We start from the raw sequence: 21,958 nt of genomic DNA, 5'->3' as shown, positions 1-21,958 counted from the left end.
TATGTATTAGTTACCATGAATCTATTTATCAAGCTTTACATGTACATGCAAATCCAGTGCTTGACTGAAAATGAAACACATTTATAACTAGAAGTACTGAAAACTAATGGTTATGATTATCGAGTATCGATTTTCGATATTTGTGCCCTGAATTAATGTCAACTGAAAGACGGCGAGTTGTTTTAAACCATTTGAATTATTTGAACAGATATTTTTGTTGGAGATTATAGACTTGAGTCTAAGTTGATGAAACAGCTGATCCTTAGTCCTTGTACAAAGACGATTGTATTCAAATTGAAATATACAGAAAGTTTGTTGTATACTTCAGTTTTAAGAACGAACTTTCAGTAGGTAAAAGGAAAAGTAAATACATAGACTCCCATCAATTACTTAAAGTTACTTTCGTAATAGTCACTAGTAGTCAAAATAAGTAGGTTGTTCATTTAGGCTGTGGTGAAGTGTAGGCGTTAGTAATATTTTAAAAGCTAACTAGTCCAAAGGCTACTTGGTTAATTAAATATTATATTTTACTTAATAGCAGGTTACAGTTATTCTAGAAATAAAACGTGTGGGTTCTGTTTCAATCAAAGATCATTTCAGCAATTCCCACATCAGATTATTATTAGCACTCAAAGTATGGGCACAGATTATATAATAGTTACTAGTATGGGTAATAATGTCCGTGATGTATATATATGAAAAGCCATGTGTGACCGCGTTTATAATTTCTGTGAAAAATTTAAAGTTTTTGACGAAGCTCAACATGGATTTCGTAGACAACGATCCACATCCCTGGCAGTCTATAAATATATGCAGGAAATAATAAATGCCCTCAATGACAAGAAGTACGCAGCAGGAATACTCTTAGACATGACCAAAGCATACGACAAAGTGCAATTTAAAATACTTCTGGAAAAATTACACGGTATAGGGATTCGCGGAATAACGCACAACTGGTTTGAATCATACTTGAAAGACAGAGAGCAATATGTCGAAATAGATTTCTTTGACCACGACCGGAAACAAATTACACATGTCAGATCCGACAAAAAGATCATTAATGCTTCAATCCCACAAGGCAGTGTCATAGGATGCCTCCTATTCATTATTTATATCAACGACTTACCAAAAATCATACATGAACCATGTGTGCTATTCGCAGATGACATATCCTTACTTACCACTAGCCAGAACGTCAACGATATCAATGAACAATTTAAAATAATATTAGATAAAACAACAAAGTGGTTAACCGAGCACAACCTGGAAATAAATTACAAAAAAACGAAGATAATGACTTTCCATCCACGTCAAAAAGCTCCGATTACAATCAACCTTACAGCTAACGGCACTGATATAGAGGTTGTTAACAATTTCTCCTTATTAGGTCTCATTATAGATACACACATTTCCTGGAAGCCACACATCAAACATATACACTCAAAAATCTCAAAATTCTGCTACGCACTACGAGAAGTTAAAAAAACGACCGACAAACAAACTGCTATCACCACATACTACGCCTACGCATACTCATGGCTTAGCTACGGAATTATTATGTGGGGAAACAGTACCGACGCCAATACCCTATTCATCCTCCAAAAGAAATTAATCCGAATAATAGAAAATATAGAGCAAACCGACAGTTGTAAACCTATTTATATTAAGTATCGAATATTAACACTACCATCTATTTATATCCTGGAAATATGTAAATTTGTAAGAAATAATATAAACTTTTTCACAACCCGCGGAAATAAACACAACAATCGTCCAGTCAGACACAAAAACATGTTAATGCTTCCCTCTTCACACATGACACTTCACACCAATAGCCCTTATGTAATGTCTATCAAAATATACAATAAATTACCAGAATCTTTAAAAAATGAAACAAGCCAAAATAAATTAATACGCGCACTCAAAAACATCCTTACTAACAAAGCCTACTACTCAATAAACGAATACATGAACGATAACAATATTGTCTACACACAACACAGTACATAACACATCACACTTTCCGATCTTGCAGTATTTTGTTGTTTAGTATTTTTAGTGAATACCTGTTATTTAATTGTTTATAGCCTATAGTTTTATAGTTTAGTTGTCTAATCTTATGCTTGTTCCTACACAATTTTTTTTTATGTTTAATAATAAGGTCAATTGTTGGATTTTTATACATATTTTGTTTCTCTCTATAGATTTATTAATTATTATGTTAGTTGTAAGTTTAATTTTAATTTTATTTTGCTGTGCCCTACAGGGTCCACAATTGTACCTAGCTCTAAGCCATATTGTTACACCTATTTTATACATTGTGGAATGCAAATAAATAATATGAATATGAATATGAATATGATGTAAATGGGTTTAATAAATGACCATATACAAGAACAAAAAAAAGGAAATCTGAAGCCATTTAACAACATAACAAGAAAATTACCTGAATGTTAAAGATAGGGCTTATCTACACACTAATCATGATACACCTTCGAGGCGCCTTTTGCCACTAAACTAATATTAGCCCTCCAAGGGTTCATGAAGGCCAGTTGCCCTTATTTCAAAAGGCAGGTGTAAATCCGACCCGTGGACCTTACCTAGTTGTGTGCGCTGCGCCCTTATTACCCACCTTGACTATTGTACTTAATTCAGTAGAGTGTGCACAGGCCCTTACATTTCGTAATTTTTACTTGGTCCTGAATGTTTTATGGTACTTTAAGCTTTTAAATGTATTAATGTTGCCAGTTATTTCTTTCGGATGGTAATTTTGGCAGTTTAATTTTACGAGCTGGCTTGTTTTAGATTGGATTAAGTTTGGCTAAGTGCTCTACTGTATACTCATTAGTAACTCGATTTAATCATTTCTATCCTTCGTATTAATTCTAAACTAAAATTATTTATTAGACAAACTTATGACAATATAAATGTTAAAGGTGTTTGACACAAAACAAACCCTGTATTAATCATTGAACCTTAGGCTTAACCTTGAACAAAGCAGTTAACGAACTTAACACCCGGAATAACTGTAACCCGTGTAGTAGTTAACCGCGTATGTTAAGTGAAGGGTTCAATTACATAAGTAATGTGAGTCGGCCAGTCAATCAGCCGCAGAATTCATTACCCTCACCCTGCTCACTTTGTGATGCTGTTGATTTTATACCACTAACTTATTATAATGCTATGTATGAAAACTTATATGAGGTTATTGAAAGGAGAAGGTGATTGTCCAAACGGTTTGTGATTGAATGAAGTATATTTCGGTTTTGGCTGCTTTACAAATGATTTTGATTCATTTCTACTATGTTTCGTTTTATCTATACTAATATTATAAAGCTGAAGAGTTTGTTTGTTTGAACGCGCCAATCTCAGGAACTACTGGTCTGATTTGAAAATTTCTTTCAGTGAATAGATAGCCCATTTATCGAGGAAGGTACGGGAAGTAGTTCCCACGGGATGCAGGTGAAACCGCTGGCAGAAGCTAGTGTCTAAATAAATCATTAACTGACTTCCCCTGTTGGAATCGTATTTGCTTGTCAGTACAACCTACGTGTTTTCAAGGTAAGCTAGTTATTCGATATCGAAATAATTGAATAACCATAATTCTTGGAAACCTCGTGTCGTATCGTGCAAGTATCTATGTTTAAATAACGATGAAATGAAAAAATAACTTTACTAAGATAAGTTCACGTTTTCGAGAGATTTTTTAAGCGAATCATTAGTAGTTATTAGGTGTGTTTCATGTTATTTATTTGAGTAAAACTTCAAACAAATGCGTCTCTTCGGGGCTCTACGACTAATTTATTTCTGTTCACAGCAATTTGTTTAATAACGTTTTTTGTTCGCGCATATTTTTATTGAGCCCTAGTGACTAGACGCTAGAGCTACTATTTTTGGTATATTATAGAAAAAAAATGGGCTCTTTGGAAGATTTTACAAGGTACCTAAAAGCTTATAGCTGTTCACATTTTTGAGTTATTCTAAGCTTCTAGTCTTTGTAGAAGATAAAAATATGCACTTGAAACCCTTTTATGAAATGTAATATTGCTATCTAATAAATAATGCTGCAAGTCCGAATTTTATGCAGTGTTATTTTTAACTGAAGAAGCGACCAAATTAACTTGAAAATTCTTTTTTAAAGCAAGAACTGTAAATACAGAAATAAATTATTTATAGAATTCCAAGCCTGTGATGAATATGTTATGCTATAGTTTCTAAGCTCATTTGTACGCATTAATGAGATTTTTCAGAATTTTAAATCTTGAAACACATTATAAATACAAAATGAGAGAGTTCAATTGTATTTTTGATTTGTTTTGCAATCTTGAGTTTTTAAAAATTATAAATTTAAAAAAACCCCCGACCCAAAAAAGCATGCAATTATTATGACAAAAGGTTAAAAACGCTAAACCCTATAAAAAGCAAAAAATAACTTTTAACACTACGTAAGTACCAACTAAAGCATGTCAGACTAAACTCAATTTTGTCGTGTCGGGGGACCGCTCTAATTTATTAGCCTAACGTTAGAAGTAATTATATACTACTACATTATATATACTTCTTATAACTTTTTATATAATTTTGTTTAGATACGTGTTTTTTATACGAATGTTGTAATTAAGTAGGTATCATTTGATTAATGTAGTATTTTTAAAGGTAAAATACGGTCCCCCGACACGTCAAAATTTAGTTTAGTCTGACATGCTTTAGTTGGTACTTACGTAGTGTTAAAAGTTATTTTTTGCTTTTTATAGGGTTTAGCGTTTTTAACCTTTTGTCATAATAATTGCATGCTTTTTTGGGTCGGGGGTTTTTTTAAATTTATAATTTTATTTTATTTCATGCTTTTTGAAGGAGCTCCTTAATTTTTCCTTCTTTCATTTAATTTCTTTTATTTTAAGATGGGGTCGCTATATGCGATCTCGGCCAAAAGAAGCTGTTTAACAATCCTCATGACAAACCAGCTCTGGGAGAATTGCACAGATTGAGAAACAACAAAGATTAACCTTTGGTCATTCTAGATTTTCAGCAAAAATATAAATCGGTTTATCCGTTTCATTCCGGCATTCCAGGGTTTCATCCGCCACATCCCATTTCCAGCATCAGGTTCTCGTCACTCAGAAACATGAAGAGAACTCGTTAAGACAAATTCAACGAGCCCAAACTCGATGGGTTTACTAAACGGCAGTTCAGGGTTACGTCTCCTATCTTCGTGTCCTAACAGCAGACCAGCTCAGTGGTTCCAGAAGACATTAGTATTTCAAATTTCAGATCCCACATATGCTTGCAAGTAAACTGAGCGTGTAACATTCCTATCACACCTAACAAACGAGCTGATGACCTTGAAGACCTGAACCGATTTCCACCAAACATAGCTAAGAACACTCCCGAATGACATTCCTTTCAAACAAAAAAAACCGCATTACAATCGGATCATCCGTTTGGGAGCTACGATGCCACATACACACACACACACACACACACACACACACAGACACGTCAAACTTATAACACCCCGTCGTTTTTGCGTCGGGGGTTAAAAATAGTCGGAATAAATGTTTAGTTTAAATACAACTGTACACGATTATTGGTTTTAGTACTTCCTTTCTGGGACTTATGAAATATTTTAAAATCCCACCAAAAACATTAAATGTAAAAAAATGCCAAGTCTCTCGATGCAGTCTTTCCATCGTAAAAAGTTTTGAGATCTCATAGAAGCCAAGTCCTATTTAAAATATTTTGTAGTTATAAATCAACATTTAGTAATTGTATCAATAGTTTTCTTTATATTATAATTATAGTGACTTGGCAATGAGCACAAGAAGAAACAAATAAAACGGCATATTTGGAGGAGTTGAAAGTTACACACACCGCATGCGTAAACATTAATATCACAAAATTAATTTTCTTTTGGTTTATCCGTGTCGTCCCAACCGAATTTCGGCAACGGCAGTCAGTCTTAGTGTACTCTCGATTCATTTACTTTCATAAAGCGATGGCCCGTAAGGTATTCTTAATTATTGTATTGGAGCATGTAGTCGGTAGTGACCATCATGATTCACACATAACAAATAATCTGATCACTGGTCTCGTCAGTAACATTTGCACAAAATTCCAGACAGCAAGCAGCTTTTAATTTGTACTCATTGCCAAGTCACTATAATTATAATATAAAGAAAACTATTGATACAATTACTAAATGTTGATTTATAACTACAAAATATTTTAAATAGGACTTGGCTTCTATGAGATCTCAAAACTTTTTACGATGGAAAGACTGCATCGAGAGACTTGGCATTTTTTTACATTTAATGTTTTTGGTGGGATCTCATTAATTTTTGTAAGTGTATTTCTTTCTTTTTTTTTTTAGGTGACCTCATAATTTCTTGGAATTCAGCTACTGCTTTGCTTAGAACCCTATCTCTATCTCTTTTGTTTCTTCTCTGAGGCTTCGTTACTTCTAAGGTAGACAAGTCTGGGCAATATATACTTCGGAGTACTAACTAAATAATTATATATAACTTACAAACTATAACTAAACTAAACTAAATAACACGTAAAGTTCTCCGAATATCAATTATCACTACAATATTTTTTAGTTTCGAAATGGTTTTTCATAGACAGATGGCGCTATCAAATGAAAATTATCGAATTATTTTGAAGTACTACTTAGACTGCGCTTTGTAACGAAACCATAGCGCGATTCAGACAGGTACAACGCCATCTATCGAGCGCGCATACAATATTTATCGCAATACAATGGAGTTTTAGCTTTATTAATTTAATGAATTATGAACTTTATGTATTAATTTGTATTAATGATAGTCTATGTATGTATTCATCCAATTGAATAGGTACTTAAACAACGAACAAAGTTAACAATGCAGTCAAAATCCATACATAATGTTCTTGCCAAACCGCAAATATAAAATTGTTTTCTATGGCATATTATTTTTTAATGTTTTTATAATTTTTCCTTTATATGTGGCTAATGACCTATCTTGGTGCAAAATTTGAAGTTTCTAAGTCTGCTAGAAGTACCTTAGATTTTTGATGATCTGTCAGTGAATCAGTGAGTCAGTGAGTGACAAAATGGTGTAACTTTGATCGACCGTAACTCCTAAACTATTAATTCAATTGGCATGTAATTTCGAACTTAAGCTTGATCTAATGCCTACTATTATTCACCGAAAACTTAAACTCCTAGCTTTGTCCACGTCGAAGATATAGGGGGGGCGAAACAGCCGCGAATCGCTTCGAGAAAAGATGGTACGGCCGTGCCCGTTTTGCTCGAGACTTGGCTGGGGCACTGCCGTGCCCCCAGATGAACACAAAGTAAAGAGAGCTCAGTTAAATATTCGCAGCATCCCCTTCCAGGTTTATCTCAGTCCGTGGATCAAGATACCATTGGATAGACGCCACTTGCTTCTCTCTGGCCCCATAATTAAAATGCTTTAGTGTTTATGTTAAATTTTGTCGTAAAACCTGATTCAATGTTCACAGTTATTAGCTTAGGCCCGTGGAAGAGATTAACTTTTGTTGTGTCAACGTGTAAGTTTATAGCGGGGTATTAAAGAACTCTATTAACTTATGTCAACCAAAACTGTTGTTCTAATCGTTATTTATTTCCACAAATAGTATTACGGTTGTCTCTGTCTGTCTGTTTATGAGATAAGCTTTTGTATCTTACCCAGATGTTGGTATTGGAACTTCTTACCTCTAACAGAATATCTGACAAGCTACCGAGTTTAATTTAATTCCCAAAAGCATAGTTACTGAACTACCGAGTTAGATTTACCAATAAACCAATCTAATAAGAATAATTCAATTTATAAACATGCTATCAAACTAATCTTGTATAATGATTATGTGGTTTCCCGTCTACCTGCTATATTGCTTCCTGCAATAAGTGAATGAAACAGACTGATGAGTTAATAGTTTTAAAAGCCATTAACACTGCGTAATATACTATTAATTACTCTCAGTTTACAGCTGAGAATGGCATAATATCCTGACGCATCTTTGCTGTAACTGTTGAGTATTAAACCCAGTGCAAGAGGAAGTAAGAATGTGGTTACTACACATTCGGATGTGTAGGTTTACGGTGTGGTTAAAAGCTGTGGTTAGGAGGCACTTAAACCACCGTGCGTGGTATTTTGGGAGGCATGTTAACGTTCTTCTGTTGATGATCGATAGCTCAGCGGGAGCTCGGTGCTCGCGTCATGCTCGGGTTGGTAGGATTATCGAGTACAAACTGTTTAGTGACAACGCTTGATATTTTGTTATAATTGCTCTGAATTTCTGGGTAGAAGCGCGGATAAAGTATAAATAATGGAAAATCAAGATATGTACCTATGTTCTGTTTAAAAATACATATTTTATATATCGATAAAGCCTCAACGAAGTACGTTTGATTTATAAAATATGCCATCACAGATTTTCCCAAACCAGCTCCATATCAAAATGTTCATGGGCTTTGTCTATGGGGTGAAATGCAATTAAAATTAAAGGAGGAAAAGCCCTCAATCCCTCCCTGATTGAGTGCCATATTGAGGAATGACGCGATATTATAAAAAAAGGCGCGTGTACCGTCTTTATGAGGTAGCTACCCAAGCGGTATATAGCGGTATATACCAGTATATACCGGTATATAGCGCCGTGTGATCGAGGTATAAGTGGAAATTGACTTTTCCGAGTAAAGAGTTCAAATTATATGCCACTAGAGGGGAGTGAGCCGAATATAAGGCCGTTTATTTTCAGACTATGTGGAACAAAAATATGAGGAAATGTTATATGAAAACATTTTCAGATAATCTTTGTTAAATACTTTGTAGTGTCGAATAATAATAATTTGATGTAAGCAGAGATATGAACTGTAACATTTCCTTCAAAGAGAAATCAATTATTCCACACGGCCAATAAAACGTCCGAGCCAAATATCTCCCAAATCTGTATTAATCTTCAAAGGCCGAGTTCTTTAATAAAATAGATATCACAGCGTCACGAAAGTAAATTAATTCTATTGATACTCCGCCACGGATGCTCTCATAAGGAAAAAGACACGAAACTGAAAAAATCTAGATGAACGTGAAGCCGGATTTAAAAGCTCAGTGTCCTTGGTAGGCGGACGACAATCTTAGTCTGGAGGCTTTTATATCGTGACGTAAGCACCCTTATCCCGGCATCACGAGGATCTCTCGGGGACGTTTCTTATCTTGTCATTTTCACTTGTAGGTTTAGTAATTTTAGGATGTTGAAGTCAGTTATTAAAGTCGCAGCCAGCCGATGATCAATCATTACCGTTGCGAGGGCTCTAAACGAGCAAGTTTTCCTATCGGACAACTTAGACAAAGATTCATAGCTCGTTGTGTGCGTAAAACGATTTCGTGATGCCATCGACGCCACAAAAGATGGCGGCGAAACTTTTAAAAATTATCGTCTTGGGCCCAATATCGGGTTTCGGGTCAGGGCTGCCGCTATAAATTACGAATCGATTCCGGGTGCATGCCAAATCGAATAGGATTCGATTAACACGACGATTCCGGTGGCGATTTGTCAATTATAAACGTTTCAGTGTGTTTTATGGATATTTCGTTAAGCTAACTCCAATTTGGGATTTCGGCGATAGCGTTTAATATCCTGTGCACGTACAGACCGTTCTAAATTCAGCTTAACACCATAGGATAAATGCATGGGTTAACCCCATATCAAAATCTAATCGTAATTCCCCTGTCCGCATCACTGCTCGCAAAGACATCGATGTCCATTAGGAGTTGCGAAGTTGTGGGGGCCGTGAGTTGTGCGGAATGGGGACTTTATAGGCCTCGTAATGGCCCTGTAAGAGCACCTTTGTGAGAGCAAAGTTCTATGCACAGGTAATACAAGAAAAATTACTCTCATAAAACGCAGGAGTCTAATAATATATTGGGAGTGCGTTGTATCCATCTGTTATTGAAACTCGATATTTTATGTTTTTTTTTTTTGTGTTGATGTTGTTTGGAAAGTGAATCAGCACTTTGGCTTTTAATTTTGTTTACGAAGAAATGTATTTGAACTGTGCTGCTGTTACTAAGTTTTAAAGAAAAAGTTATGACACTCCTTTTATTTTAGAAATGCAACAATACTTAAAGGTGGTCTTTTAAAAATCTTATATAGATCTATTAGGATTATAGATCTATCATTACCAAGTAGGCATGATTGTCATTTCACAAAATATCAGATAGTAAAGTTTAGCAGGAAACTCTTCGGCCTACATTAATCAGCGGCCATGGTGCCAATTTCATCTCCTGCTACATAAATCAAGGGGAATCAAATTGTTAATAAGCACTCGCAAACTTTGTAAGAAATCGTTATCAGTGGAGTAAGAGACATCTGGTTTTTATCAAAATTTCGGGAGCGGAGTTGGCATCTCACATTTATTACTTTGAAAGAATTTTTGAAGTTAGCGGGTACGATATATATAGTATAGGTATATTCTTTTTTTATGTTTTGTGTGATTTCGGATCTCAATCTCAAAGGTCTAAAGAAAAGTGACGTAGCTGTTCCGTTTAGTTAACAAATGACTAGGTTGTGTACTAGTAGTAGCACAATTTAAAACATTAATTAGCAAACAAATTAACCTAACTTTTTTGAATCTCTTCTCTATACTTCAGTTTACCGACAAACAATCAGGTATGCCACCCACACACAATCCTTCGACACGCAGTGCACTGAAATTAAAAAAAAAACCAGCACATCCGAGTGCGCGAGTCTTTGTTTGGCCCCGATTCTCTGACGTCACATCCGCCACGTCGAAAGATTAAAAACTTTATTTTGGTGCGCAACGAAATTGTTTAATCAAAGCGTCGTTTGAACGATGAAAGGGACGAGTGCCGCGTGTGCTGACGTGGCGGCCACAGTGCACTCGTAGCAGTTAGTCAATTGTAAGTACTCAATGTTCATGTGCAGGTCACTGAGTTTCTGAAAGTATGATAGTAGTTCTTATGAAAATGCTATAGGTACCTACTACATTAATTAAGGCTAGATTATATCTAAATAAATTGCAGTGCCCTTGTTGTTAGGTCAAGCTCTAGAATTTGATATTTTAAATAACGAAACTTATTTTGTACCGAAAATGCTACATAATGGAAAATAAGCAGCAGAATATTTTTTGTAAAATTATTTCACGTAATTTAAAATTAACGTTAAAAATATTTTCGACTAAAAAGTGTACCGTTCATTTTACTTTGTAATTAGAGAAGTCATTAAATGTTGTATTTTTGTCAGAATTTTTGAAAAGTTTCACATGAAAACATATTTTGTGGAAAACATGCGTTGCAATTTTATTTTCTGTTATGATTAGTTTTAAATTCGTCTGTATAAAAGTTACATATATAACTTTTATTTCATGATATTTAGCGCATTGCAAATAAACAGTTTTTTTGTAAATTTTAAATTATGTTGGTTTTAATAATTCGTTAAGTACAGAATGTACATGTCTACTTATGTCATGTCCAAATAAGTACGAATGTAACCTCCTTATCATTATGAAAAAAAAACAATGTAATTTTAACAGTTGTCAGAGGTTTTTGTTCTGCATTATAGATTTTCTTTTCACGCGTTCTTTTATGATAACTGCAAAATCGGAAATAAAAGTATGAGTGAGAAGGAGAAGAGTTTATAAATTCATAGAATCTGAAAAAACCTCAGTAAGCAATTTTCCAATCATTTGAATATAATAGTTGTAACATAGTGAATAAGTTAGTATATAATGTAATAAGTAAATGTATAACGTGTCTCACTGGTATGTGCTGTACTGTGACAACTAGCGTTTTTATACCAAACGTTCTATTCGAATATTTAAAATTTATGCGGCGTGGTTATGGTTGCTCGTAAATATACATAAATATGGGAATTGTCTTTGCGTCTAGTTTGCGTATTCCGTTTATTGAGAACTATAAAACAGGGTCACGTACCCGCTATAATAATTCGCAATTTTATGCCATTTTAGAATGCATGCGGCGCGCGTATTTATTTACGAGACGGAACTGACGTTGCTGCGCCTAATTTGTGAAGACGAACGAGAAGAATCTGTACAAGTGTGTTATAATGCGAGCAGTGAGCACGTGCGTGACCCCGCCGAGTGTCGGCAGCTAAAAGTTCGTTCACGCGCGTACATGTTCGTTAGCGTTACATTTTGGTGTATCGCTCGTCTCGAGTTTTTCTCGCCAACTTTATTGGGTCATAGTTTGGGAGCTCACTTGACGAAGTTTCTGCATCTTTTATAGTTTCGGAGTAATCTCATTTTTTGTTGTTTTTGTTTTGGGATAAACTGGCCCGGCTGGAGGATATTAATACTTTTTCGACTTGTATTTTGGACGGACAGGGTATTTCTTATTTGTTTGAATCAGTTACATGTTGCGAAAGAACTTGTAGTTTGATGTTATCAGTCTTTTTGCTGAATATGAGGGTGTTGTCGTCCCTGGCATTGTGCCCGCTATCCGAGATAGGCTCAACGCGGGTGATGTCGCCCGTTCACACAATGTCTTGCGAAACACATGATAAGAAATGTTCTTGTTTGGCAAATTGACGTTTTATCTCGTTTCGTCAATGTGAAAGTATACGTCAAAAGCGGAGTTCAAAGTGCTACAGGGGCGTAGTTTGGTTTCGGATCAATATGGATATGTTATCCCGTGACGTCACTCGGCAAGTACTCGCCGCTGCGTGAAGTTAATGGTCGCACGCGTTCCCGCTTTTAGCCAACACGACCACTTTCCTCGCAGCTCTGAATGCCGCCGGTGACGCAACCAAATTCAATATATTGGGATGATTTACTTATTCTCAATGAAGGAAGTGTTCGTTTGAGTCTGGTAAATTCAGCTGGAAATGAATTTACGAAAATGCGTAGCAGATCCCAATTTGCTTAACACCTTTTTCTTTGATATTTTCACAATCACATTTTTTTCGATCAAAATGTGAGGAAATAAGTGATGTACGATAGAAACAAAAAATATTTCGACATTTTGTTAGGCCTGTGTTTTCCATAAAAGAAAAATAAGCCCGTACCGTAATCTTGCTAATAAAGACATCCTCTCGAGCCCGCAGACACGATTTACCTACAAAACTGATTTATCTATAAACTGCTTACCTTTCCTCTGAAGCCGAAAAACTTTACTAGAGGAAAAAGCTTATTACGTAGTAGGTAAGTAGGCAGGCCAGAACTCGGTAACCTATCATCATTCGGAGGCTGCAATTTATACACATGGCTTCCTTATAGCGGGGCTCCACGCCACAGCCAAGGAATATGAACAAGATCTATTTTTTACGCGGAATTTTCTGCGATTTAATATTAGATATTTTTTAAGACTGACTTAGCTCGGTAATTTATTCTTAAGTTATGCTAATGTATTCTTGACTTTTTCAATCATTTTGCTACAGCGTAGACGACGCAGTCTCTGATTACACAAAATAAGGTTAATACAGGCAGTAACATCGACTTTGAATTTTCATTGAAATTGGAACGAAGGTAGAATGTGCTGAAGTACAAAACAAAAGGTTTCATAAAAAGTCTGACGAGTAGCTCCTGTAACTGCGCCGGGCGAGCGCTCCACGCCTGTGTTGAAATTAGTTCACAATGGCGGGCAAGGCAATCGGAATACCATTTGCACACTATAAAAACTAAAACAGAAACTGTTTCATGTTGCAGCTTCAGTTTTCATTCGCTTTTGTTGCTCGTGGTGCGAAATATTTTAGCAAATTGACCTTCTGTTTGGCGTGCTCTGTGGCACTTCGTCACTATTCTGCTCGGTTCAGAGGGATGGGCCGAACGTGCCCTCCGGAAATGTGTAACGTTGCTACAAAGGCGTTTTGTTTATATTAAACTGTAAAAAGGAGCAGACTTAACTAAATTTCGAAGAAATATCCGTCACGTTATAAAAAGATTCGGTGAAAATCTAGGCAGTTTAAAGTTTGAGCAGAATGTAAGAATAGTGGCAATAAAGGCTTTGTGACTGAAATAAAAGCACTATCTCTATATAATACCTTTGAGTTCCAAAAGACTTTTATATCAGGAGAAACATATCTACTTACTTAATTCTGAAGGATTACGGCACAAAACCCTACCTGGTATTTATCTTATAAAATGAATTCACAAAGAAGTTCCTGGAAATAAAGAGATTTATTTGCGATTTCTAGGAATTATTGTGAACGTTTACCAACACACACACATTTTCTTACGCGGATGTTACCAAGAGCTGTGATGATATTTAGATCTTGTGTGATACGACGGAACTTAGCACTTATCTACGGAACCCATTTCATTCTATATGTTATGTTTAGCTTATTTTTATTCCAAAGGCCGCTAAGGGTATAATATTTTTTGGTCTTTAATCTTGGTATTTTTTGGTCTTTAATATATTATGTATATTAATCTTTAAGGTATATATCTATGGGCCTATGCAGCCTGAAAATAAAGAGATTTGATTTGATTAGGTTGACTTGATGGGACAACATCATATTGAAATGAAAGTAACAACTTATTATATGAAATATCTGTGTAACATAAACTTATCCGTATTCTCTTGTCATTTTTTTTTTATTTTTTATTTAATTAGCCTATGCTGTCCCACTGCTGGGCAAAGGCCTCCCCCAAAGCCTTCCACTTTTCTCTATCCCTCGCTGCTTGAGGCCAGTCCGAGAGGAAGCTGTCCAAGTCTTCCCTCCAGCGTTTCCTTGGTCTCCCTCTCGGTCGCCTTCCATCCTCCGGGATCCACTTTGTGGTTATATTGGCCCACTTGTCCGGGTGCATTCGACAGATGTGACCCGCCCAATCCCACTTCAACTTTGCAGACTTATTGCCCACATCGAGTATGCCCGTCTTGGACCGGATAATGGTGTTGCGTATCCGGTCGCTTAGCCGTATGTTGAGCAGGCTTTTATTCTTTAAATTCTCTTGTCATGTTAATTTATTTTTTAATAGAAGATTTGTGTTATATACCACATTGGGTAAAGCAAATCCGAGCCCAGTGGGTATCAAAAAGACCGAATAAAATCTTCACAAAGTAACAGTACAATTTCACATAGATATTAGCAATACATATTGAAGAATGTTTTCTTACTACTAACACGTTACCAGTAGCCCCAGTAGGTACTGTTTATCAGTAGAACGAGTGATGTACCATTAGCAGCACTTTATCGACAAACTTGAACATACAATACTTTTATGAGCGCACGGTTTGTATCGCCGATACCTGTAAACTTTAGATACTTAAACTTTGTATTTTATGAGTATATGAGCGTATTTTATTTATATAGATAATTAAGTTTAGTTTTGTAGTATATCAGTACCTCGTGTACACCGGTGTAACTTACATGATCATACACGTGGCCTGTCTTCAAAGTTTACTCACACTCTTTATTTTTTTTAATAAAACAAAAGCGGTTCTCTCAAAATATTTGCGACATAAATAAAACTATTCAAATTAAAAAATAACTCTGCTTGAAATTCTATCAAAACAGGAATCAAAACAACGATATTTGAGGAATGAAAATATTATGAAGTATCGAGTAACCTAGGCTAATGTACTGTAGTAACCTCTCTGTCTGACCCTTTTCCAATAGCAGTCGTGATGCTATAAACATCCATTAAGCAAATGAAGACATTCTTGTAGAAATTGTTGATATTTCGCAAGTATTGATCACAACAGGCTTCAACAATGGCCGCTGATTGGTGGCCGTCCACCCTGAATACATAATCACTGGATATTATTGTTTCATAAACTTGTACATATTTCATTCCCAGCTATTATTCCTGTTAAATTTTCGCTCTGGTTGTGAGTTGTTCACTTTATACTGAGTCTCGAAAGGTCATGATTAGCCTGGAGATAAACGAAATCTGTGACCTGAGTCTATGTTTGAGCAAACGTTTAGTTAAAGTTCAAATTGTTTGTATCCGTTTACGGTGTTTAAAACGAATATTCTTGTATTAGGTACGTAGTAGGTCTATACATACGGCCAAATAATGTTCATAATGTAGATATACCCATAGTCTTAATTTTATATCTGGCAATCATCACACACACATTATAATTGCACAATTTGTTTAAAATAGTCGAATTGTTTATTTTACTAAAACATTATTTTTGTTTTCAGATATCCGAATCTTGCAGTAAGTGCGGACGTGATACGTAGTGCAGTGCGCGAGTGTGAGTGAGTGTGGGTCTGTTGCGCAGTCAGCGCGCGCGCAGGGGCGTGGCATGAGCAGGGGCGGCGCGCGGGGCCCGCCCCGCTAGCGACATGCGCGCACGCGACGCCGCGCACCTCGCCCTTCTGCTGCTGGCGCATCTATTACCGCCAGGTACGATGTATCTCTGTTTTTATAACTATAACGTCTCTATTTAATAAATGTGTGTGCATGATTTTTTCCCTAAGGATACGAGTGGTATCACAGGATATAGCCAGTACTACTTAATCATAAATAACTTCAAAGATGTCTCGTTTCGAAAACATTATTTTTCCACGAAACCAGCCCAAGGGATTGCTATTGTTTGTCCGTCATCTTTGACTTTTTATTAATTGATTTTCCTGTCTTCCTGACAATACGGATCTCTTTCCTTATGTGCTCACGTCAGGTTTCCTTTTGTCGTCACACACAAAGTAACCGACGGAGGAATTTGTGTTGTTGATAAAATCACAAGAAACTAGCGTTATGTAGCGGCATTTCATTATCATATAAGATATTCTAGGCGGTGTTACGTAGACGGAGAATTATTCATAGTGATATATTGCGGGCGACAGTTCGCGCTGGAAGTGTCCTTCGCGTCATCACATAATACATGAACAGCCACAAAAATAAACGGACAAAAATATTATTCAGCCTTTTTCATATTCATCGGTTTTATTTGTCGTAACGACAAAACACTCTAGCGATAAGGGTTTCATGTTCAAATTTTGCCGAGCACGGCTCTAAAATGGCCAATAAAACGCGGAATTGATGCTCAACCGGCCAAAAATTGTTTTATCTCCAAAGTTTCCTCACCGCGCCGATAGAAAGGGCGATCCTTGTTGAAATTGAAAAGCGTTCGCTAGTGGGGCGCGGAGGGCTCGCTCTATGAATAAACTCGATAAAATTTACCTAATCGTAAAAAGTTGGGGACCTTCAGATACGGGCCCGAGACCCAGCGCCATAGCACCAGGGCCCCAGGGCCCCGGGGCTAGCCGCCTAACTGCGGGATACTAGCGAAGTGGGGACAATAAAATTCAGCTGATTACATCGGAAAATTCGTTATACTTTAACTTTGGGAATATAATTTTAGTATAAAATCGTAAACGTGGAAGTGTGACGAAGCGGCTATAAGGCGTGAGGCGGCGGGAGCGGTGACGTCACAGCGCCGGCCGCGTCACTGCGCCGCGCGGCATACCGGCGATGTTCATCAATGCTATGTAGAATTCTAATAAATAAGTTATGGGGAAGTTGGCCGACTAAAGCTCTCGCCAGTTTGAAAGTTATGAGGGTTTTAATGATGCAGAATCCCATCAAACGTCACAACATCAAACTGCGCCACTTGTATATTAATGGGAAAAGTTTCCGTCAGCCAAATACAACAAGACATGGACGTTTATGTGAGTCTATGTGACCCTTCGAGGAGGTCCGACCAATGAGATTCGAAGCTTTGATGTTCCTCGATTCTATTTCCACATGACCGTATTAAAACTATCTATTTTATTTACAAACTTTATTGCTCCTATCGATTCACAAACCCAAAATAATTCCATTGAATTAATGTACTTGAACTAAACAAAATTGTTATTGATCATTTACATGAAATTTCCTTCAGTTATTGATGAACCCACATGACGATAACTTAGTAAGAAGTCATAAAGATAGGAAACTTCTAAAGCAAGCAGAAAATTGCAAATTGTGTCAATGCACTTACGCAGCTTGTAAAACAATAAAGAACTCAGCCTATAAGGAAAACGCGTAAATAACTTCTCAAGTTGTTAAAACTAACATCAATCATGTTTGCCTTCATCCCCAAAATGGGTGTATATCATCTCTATGCTCTCTGATAGAAAAAGGAATTTAGAAAAAGGAAAAGGCGATAACCACAGAAACTTCAAGAGAAATTCCAAAATTTTCGATAAGGCTTTTATCATAAATAATGCGGGAGTTACGGACTTTATTGATAAATAATTATTTTATGACAAAAATGTCTTGAAGTCTCCCTATGTGAACTCTAGAATCCAAAAAAAAACTGTAACTGGAGCTGATTTCTAGACATTTTTATTCTCCCATACACCAAGTTAATGCCTCGGGTCTTAAATCCTTACAAGTGCAGTACGCGTGCACTTTACTACGTGTAATTTGTTTCAAAACCATTGTTCTAGAAATAAATACGTACCTATAGATATAGCTGAAAATCGGCCTTCAGTATTCTGCTTAAAGGACAATGCCAGGGTGTGGGCTCAAAGTTTGCCCAGCAGTGGGAGTAGTTTCAGCTGGTTCCATAGTGCACTCTGAACACGAAATCCAAATATTTTTAAAATCGGTCCCAGAGGTCCCGAGAAAAACCGGTTCAAATGGTCTCCATAGATAGTCACTTAACAAAGCCTGAGCCATTTGCCCAGTAGTGAAAGTGGTCGAAATAGGTTCTTTACTGCACTGTTTACACGTAATCCAAATATTTTGGAAATCGGTCCTAGAGGTCCCGAGAAAAACCGGTTCTAATGTCAAACTTGAACAGTCAATTTATAAAGCCCAAGCCATTTGCCCAGTAGTGGAAATTGTTAAAATAGGTTCCATAGTGCACTCTGAACACGAAATCCAAATATTTTTGAAATCGGTCCCAGAGGTCCCGAGAAAAACCGGTTCAAATGTTCTCCATAGATAGTCACTTAACAAAGCCTGAGCCAGTTGCCCAGTAGTGGGAATGGTTAGAATAGGTTCTTTACTTCACTGTTATCACGAAATCCAAATATTTTTGAAATCGGTCCCAGAAGTCCCGAGAAAAACTGGTTCTAATGTCAAACTTGAACAGTCAATTAATAAAGCCCAAGCCATTTGCCCAGTAGTGGAAATTGTTAAAATAGGTTCCATAGTGCACTCTGAACACGAAATCCAAATATTTTTGAAATCGGTCCCAGAGGTCCCGAGAAAAACCGGTTCAAATGTTCTCCATAGATAGTCACTTAACAAAGCCTGAGCCATTTGACCAGTAGTGAAAGTGGTCGAAATAGGTTCTTTGCTGCACTGTTAACACGAAATCCAAATATTTTGGCAATCGGTCCCAGAGGTCCCGAGAAAAACCGGTTCAAATGTTAAACTTGAACAGTCACTTTATACAGCCCAAGCCATTTGCCCAGTAGTGGGAATGGTTAGAATAGGTTCTTTACTTCACTGTTGTCACGAAATCCAAATATTTTGGAAATCGGTCCCAGAGGTCCCGAGAAAAACCGGTTCAAATGTTAAACTTGAACAGTTACTTTATAAAGCCCAAGCCATTTGCCCAGTAGTGGGAATGGTTAGAATAGGTTCTTTACTTCACTCTTAAGACGGAATCCAAATATTTTTGAAATCGGTCCCAGAGGTCCCGAGAAAACCCGGTTCTAATGTCCAACTTAAACAGTCAGTTTATGAAGCCCAAGCCATTTGCCCAGTAGTGGGAATGGTTAAAATAGGTTTTTTACTTCACTCTTAAGACGGAATCCAAATATTTTTGAAATATGTCCCAGAGGTCCCGAGAAAAACCAGTTCTAATGTTAGCCAGCCATTGTTAGCAAGCCATTTTAAGCAGCCACAAACCTAACAACCTCTTTTCTTGAAATAACATTCAGATAGATAGTGGTTTCACTGTTAACAGGATAAAAAAAAAAACAGAAATAGACGTTTAAAGGTAATTGTTGTTTCTCTTGCTTTTCAGTCTCTATCTACCACAATCAGTCCTAAGTTCGAGTAGCGTCATGCAATTAATATCCTTAATGGCAATGGAAAAATCTTATCAAGACGAATAAAATAAGCTCAAACACGAGGTAGTAAATAGATACCGTTGAGGAGTTCCCTCGTCTCACTGTCGTCTCCATCGTCAGGTCAGGTCTTAACCTCCACAGTTTTGTGGTGTCGGAGACATATACCCGAATTACAAGTTTTTATTCGATATGTGCTTACAATTTCCGAGAGTTCCATAATGTTTTAAGGTTTCTATCACCAGACCCTGGACCCTGGAACTATAAGTCGGTAAAAAAAAATCTCGTTCAATACCTCGTATTTGTCGATTAATATTATAATGCATTTCAATTAAAGTAATAAAAGTGGAATAGTTAAGTGTTCGTAAGCATATTTTTCGTAGTATTGAATAAGAGTCAAACCAGTTTTTCTCAGCACTCCTGGGATAGATTTCGAAATATTTCGGTCTGGGACCTATTATAAGCCTATAGAACATAATACACTATGTAGTTACTTTGGGCAACTCTTGAGCCCAACTTCCATACAAAGAATAGCATTGTCCTTAGTGATACGATTTATAAAACCCTGAATTTCTAAATGCATCATTATTTATCATCACAATAGTTGCTTTGCCATTACAGTTATCATTAGGTAGGTACGGAAGGCTCACCGCATGAACCTTCTACACTTTCTTTGCTCCATGGCTTAAGTATAACAATAATAAAAACAAGAGAGCGAACAATGATCAGGATTTACGATAAGCATTGTTATAGTGTTTGTGATGCGACCTCTGCGCGTAAATAACTCTGTGGTTATTCTGCGGCTTATAGTAAATGCAAGATGAATTGTGCTGAAAGAAGAAAGTTTATTTGTGAAATGGATGGCGGAGATTTCGTTGTTTTGAGAATTGTTATCTTCCTAGAGACACTTTTGTGTTAAATTGTGTCTCTGAAAATAATACGCTTATATCTCTTTTATTTTCATATTTTGGAAAAAATCACAGCCAGACACTCAATGCAAGATGATGATGATGAGGTCCTCCTAGCCGATTATCGGCTACGGCGGCGGTTCTCATGTAAGGAGATTAGCCAACTGCGCAGGACATATTATAGTGCACAAGCATTTGCGCAGACACAGGTGCACTCCCTATTCCTTCACTCTCATAGCCCGATGGGACGGGAATCCGACACGACCGGAAAGAGATCAGGCGCAGGACCGACATTTACGTGCTCTCCGATGCACGGGTGAATCAATCACCAACTTCCAGGCTTCGGGCTGCTTTGTGAAAGTCTTCTAAAACCCACAAAGCGATTTCGGCCCGACTCGGGAATCGAAACCGAGACCTCGTGCTCAGCAGCCACACTAGCGACAACTAGACCAACGAGGCAGTAAATGCAATGCAAGATATGAATACACTAAGTCCATATTAAAATTTCCAAACCTAGATTTAACAGAATTATCAAAAAAAAAATTATAATCTTCTTCTAATGTAAAAATGTTTATCAGAACTCTGTTTATCTTTAGTATTAATACATAAGTTCTATCCTTAAGATCTTACATCGTCACTTCAGTATTAATTTATTTCTAAAGCTTCCTTTACATTAAACATGATCCGTTTTGTAAAGTAATAACACTCACCTCTGCTCGCGAACACCGGACTAGCTATTTAATTAAGTGTCGTTGCGACTCAGGTATAATAAGCCAAGCAAAAAGTACAGCATTCAAAGCCAGTGACCTAACGCTCACAATTAATAACCATTCATTTGTTTAGTTCTCTCACAGTTTAATTAAAATTCAGGAATACTTTCGCTGTTAAACAGATGAAGTCTCAAGAGGTGTATGTATATTATTTGCATCTAAATCTTCAACTTAACAAAATCTTGCGAACACATTAAACACTGACCGCCAACAACCCTCTTCACAAAGAAAACCTCGTTGAGGCCTCGCATTGACCCCCAATTATTTGCACTAGGGTACACAACAGACCCCGCACCCTCAACAAAATACCTGTCCGCTATTGTACACCAGTTTGTCATTATT

The 21,958-nt window shown here is 36.7% G+C and overlaps 1 protein-coding gene across 6 annotated transcripts in view; it reads left to right on the top strand.

The window, feature by feature from the left end:
- LOC124631141 (peroxidasin homolog) overlaps nucleotides 1-21,958 on the top strand; it is a 301,804-nt gene that overhangs the window by 18,549 nt on the left and 261,297 nt on the right. For all 6 annotated transcript variants that reach the window (XM_047165386.1, XM_047165378.1, XM_047165371.1 and 3 more), the window contains exon 2: nucleotides 16,129-16,333. In XM_047165386.1, the coding sequence (XP_047021342.1) occupies nucleotides 16,273-16,333 (61 nt within the window). In that variant the 5' untranslated portion in view covers nucleotides 16,129-16,272. The remainder of the gene's footprint in view (nucleotides 1-16,128; nucleotides 16,334-21,958) is intronic.

Source organism: Helicoverpa zea, chromosome 1 (assembly GCF_022581195.2).
Source record: "Helicoverpa zea isolate HzStark_Cry1AcR chromosome 1, ilHelZeax1.1, whole genome shotgun sequence".
NCBI classification, from domain to species: Eukaryota; Metazoa; Arthropoda; class Insecta; order Lepidoptera; family Noctuidae; genus Helicoverpa; species Helicoverpa zea.
This window is presented reverse-complemented; position numbering and strand designations above follow the sequence as displayed.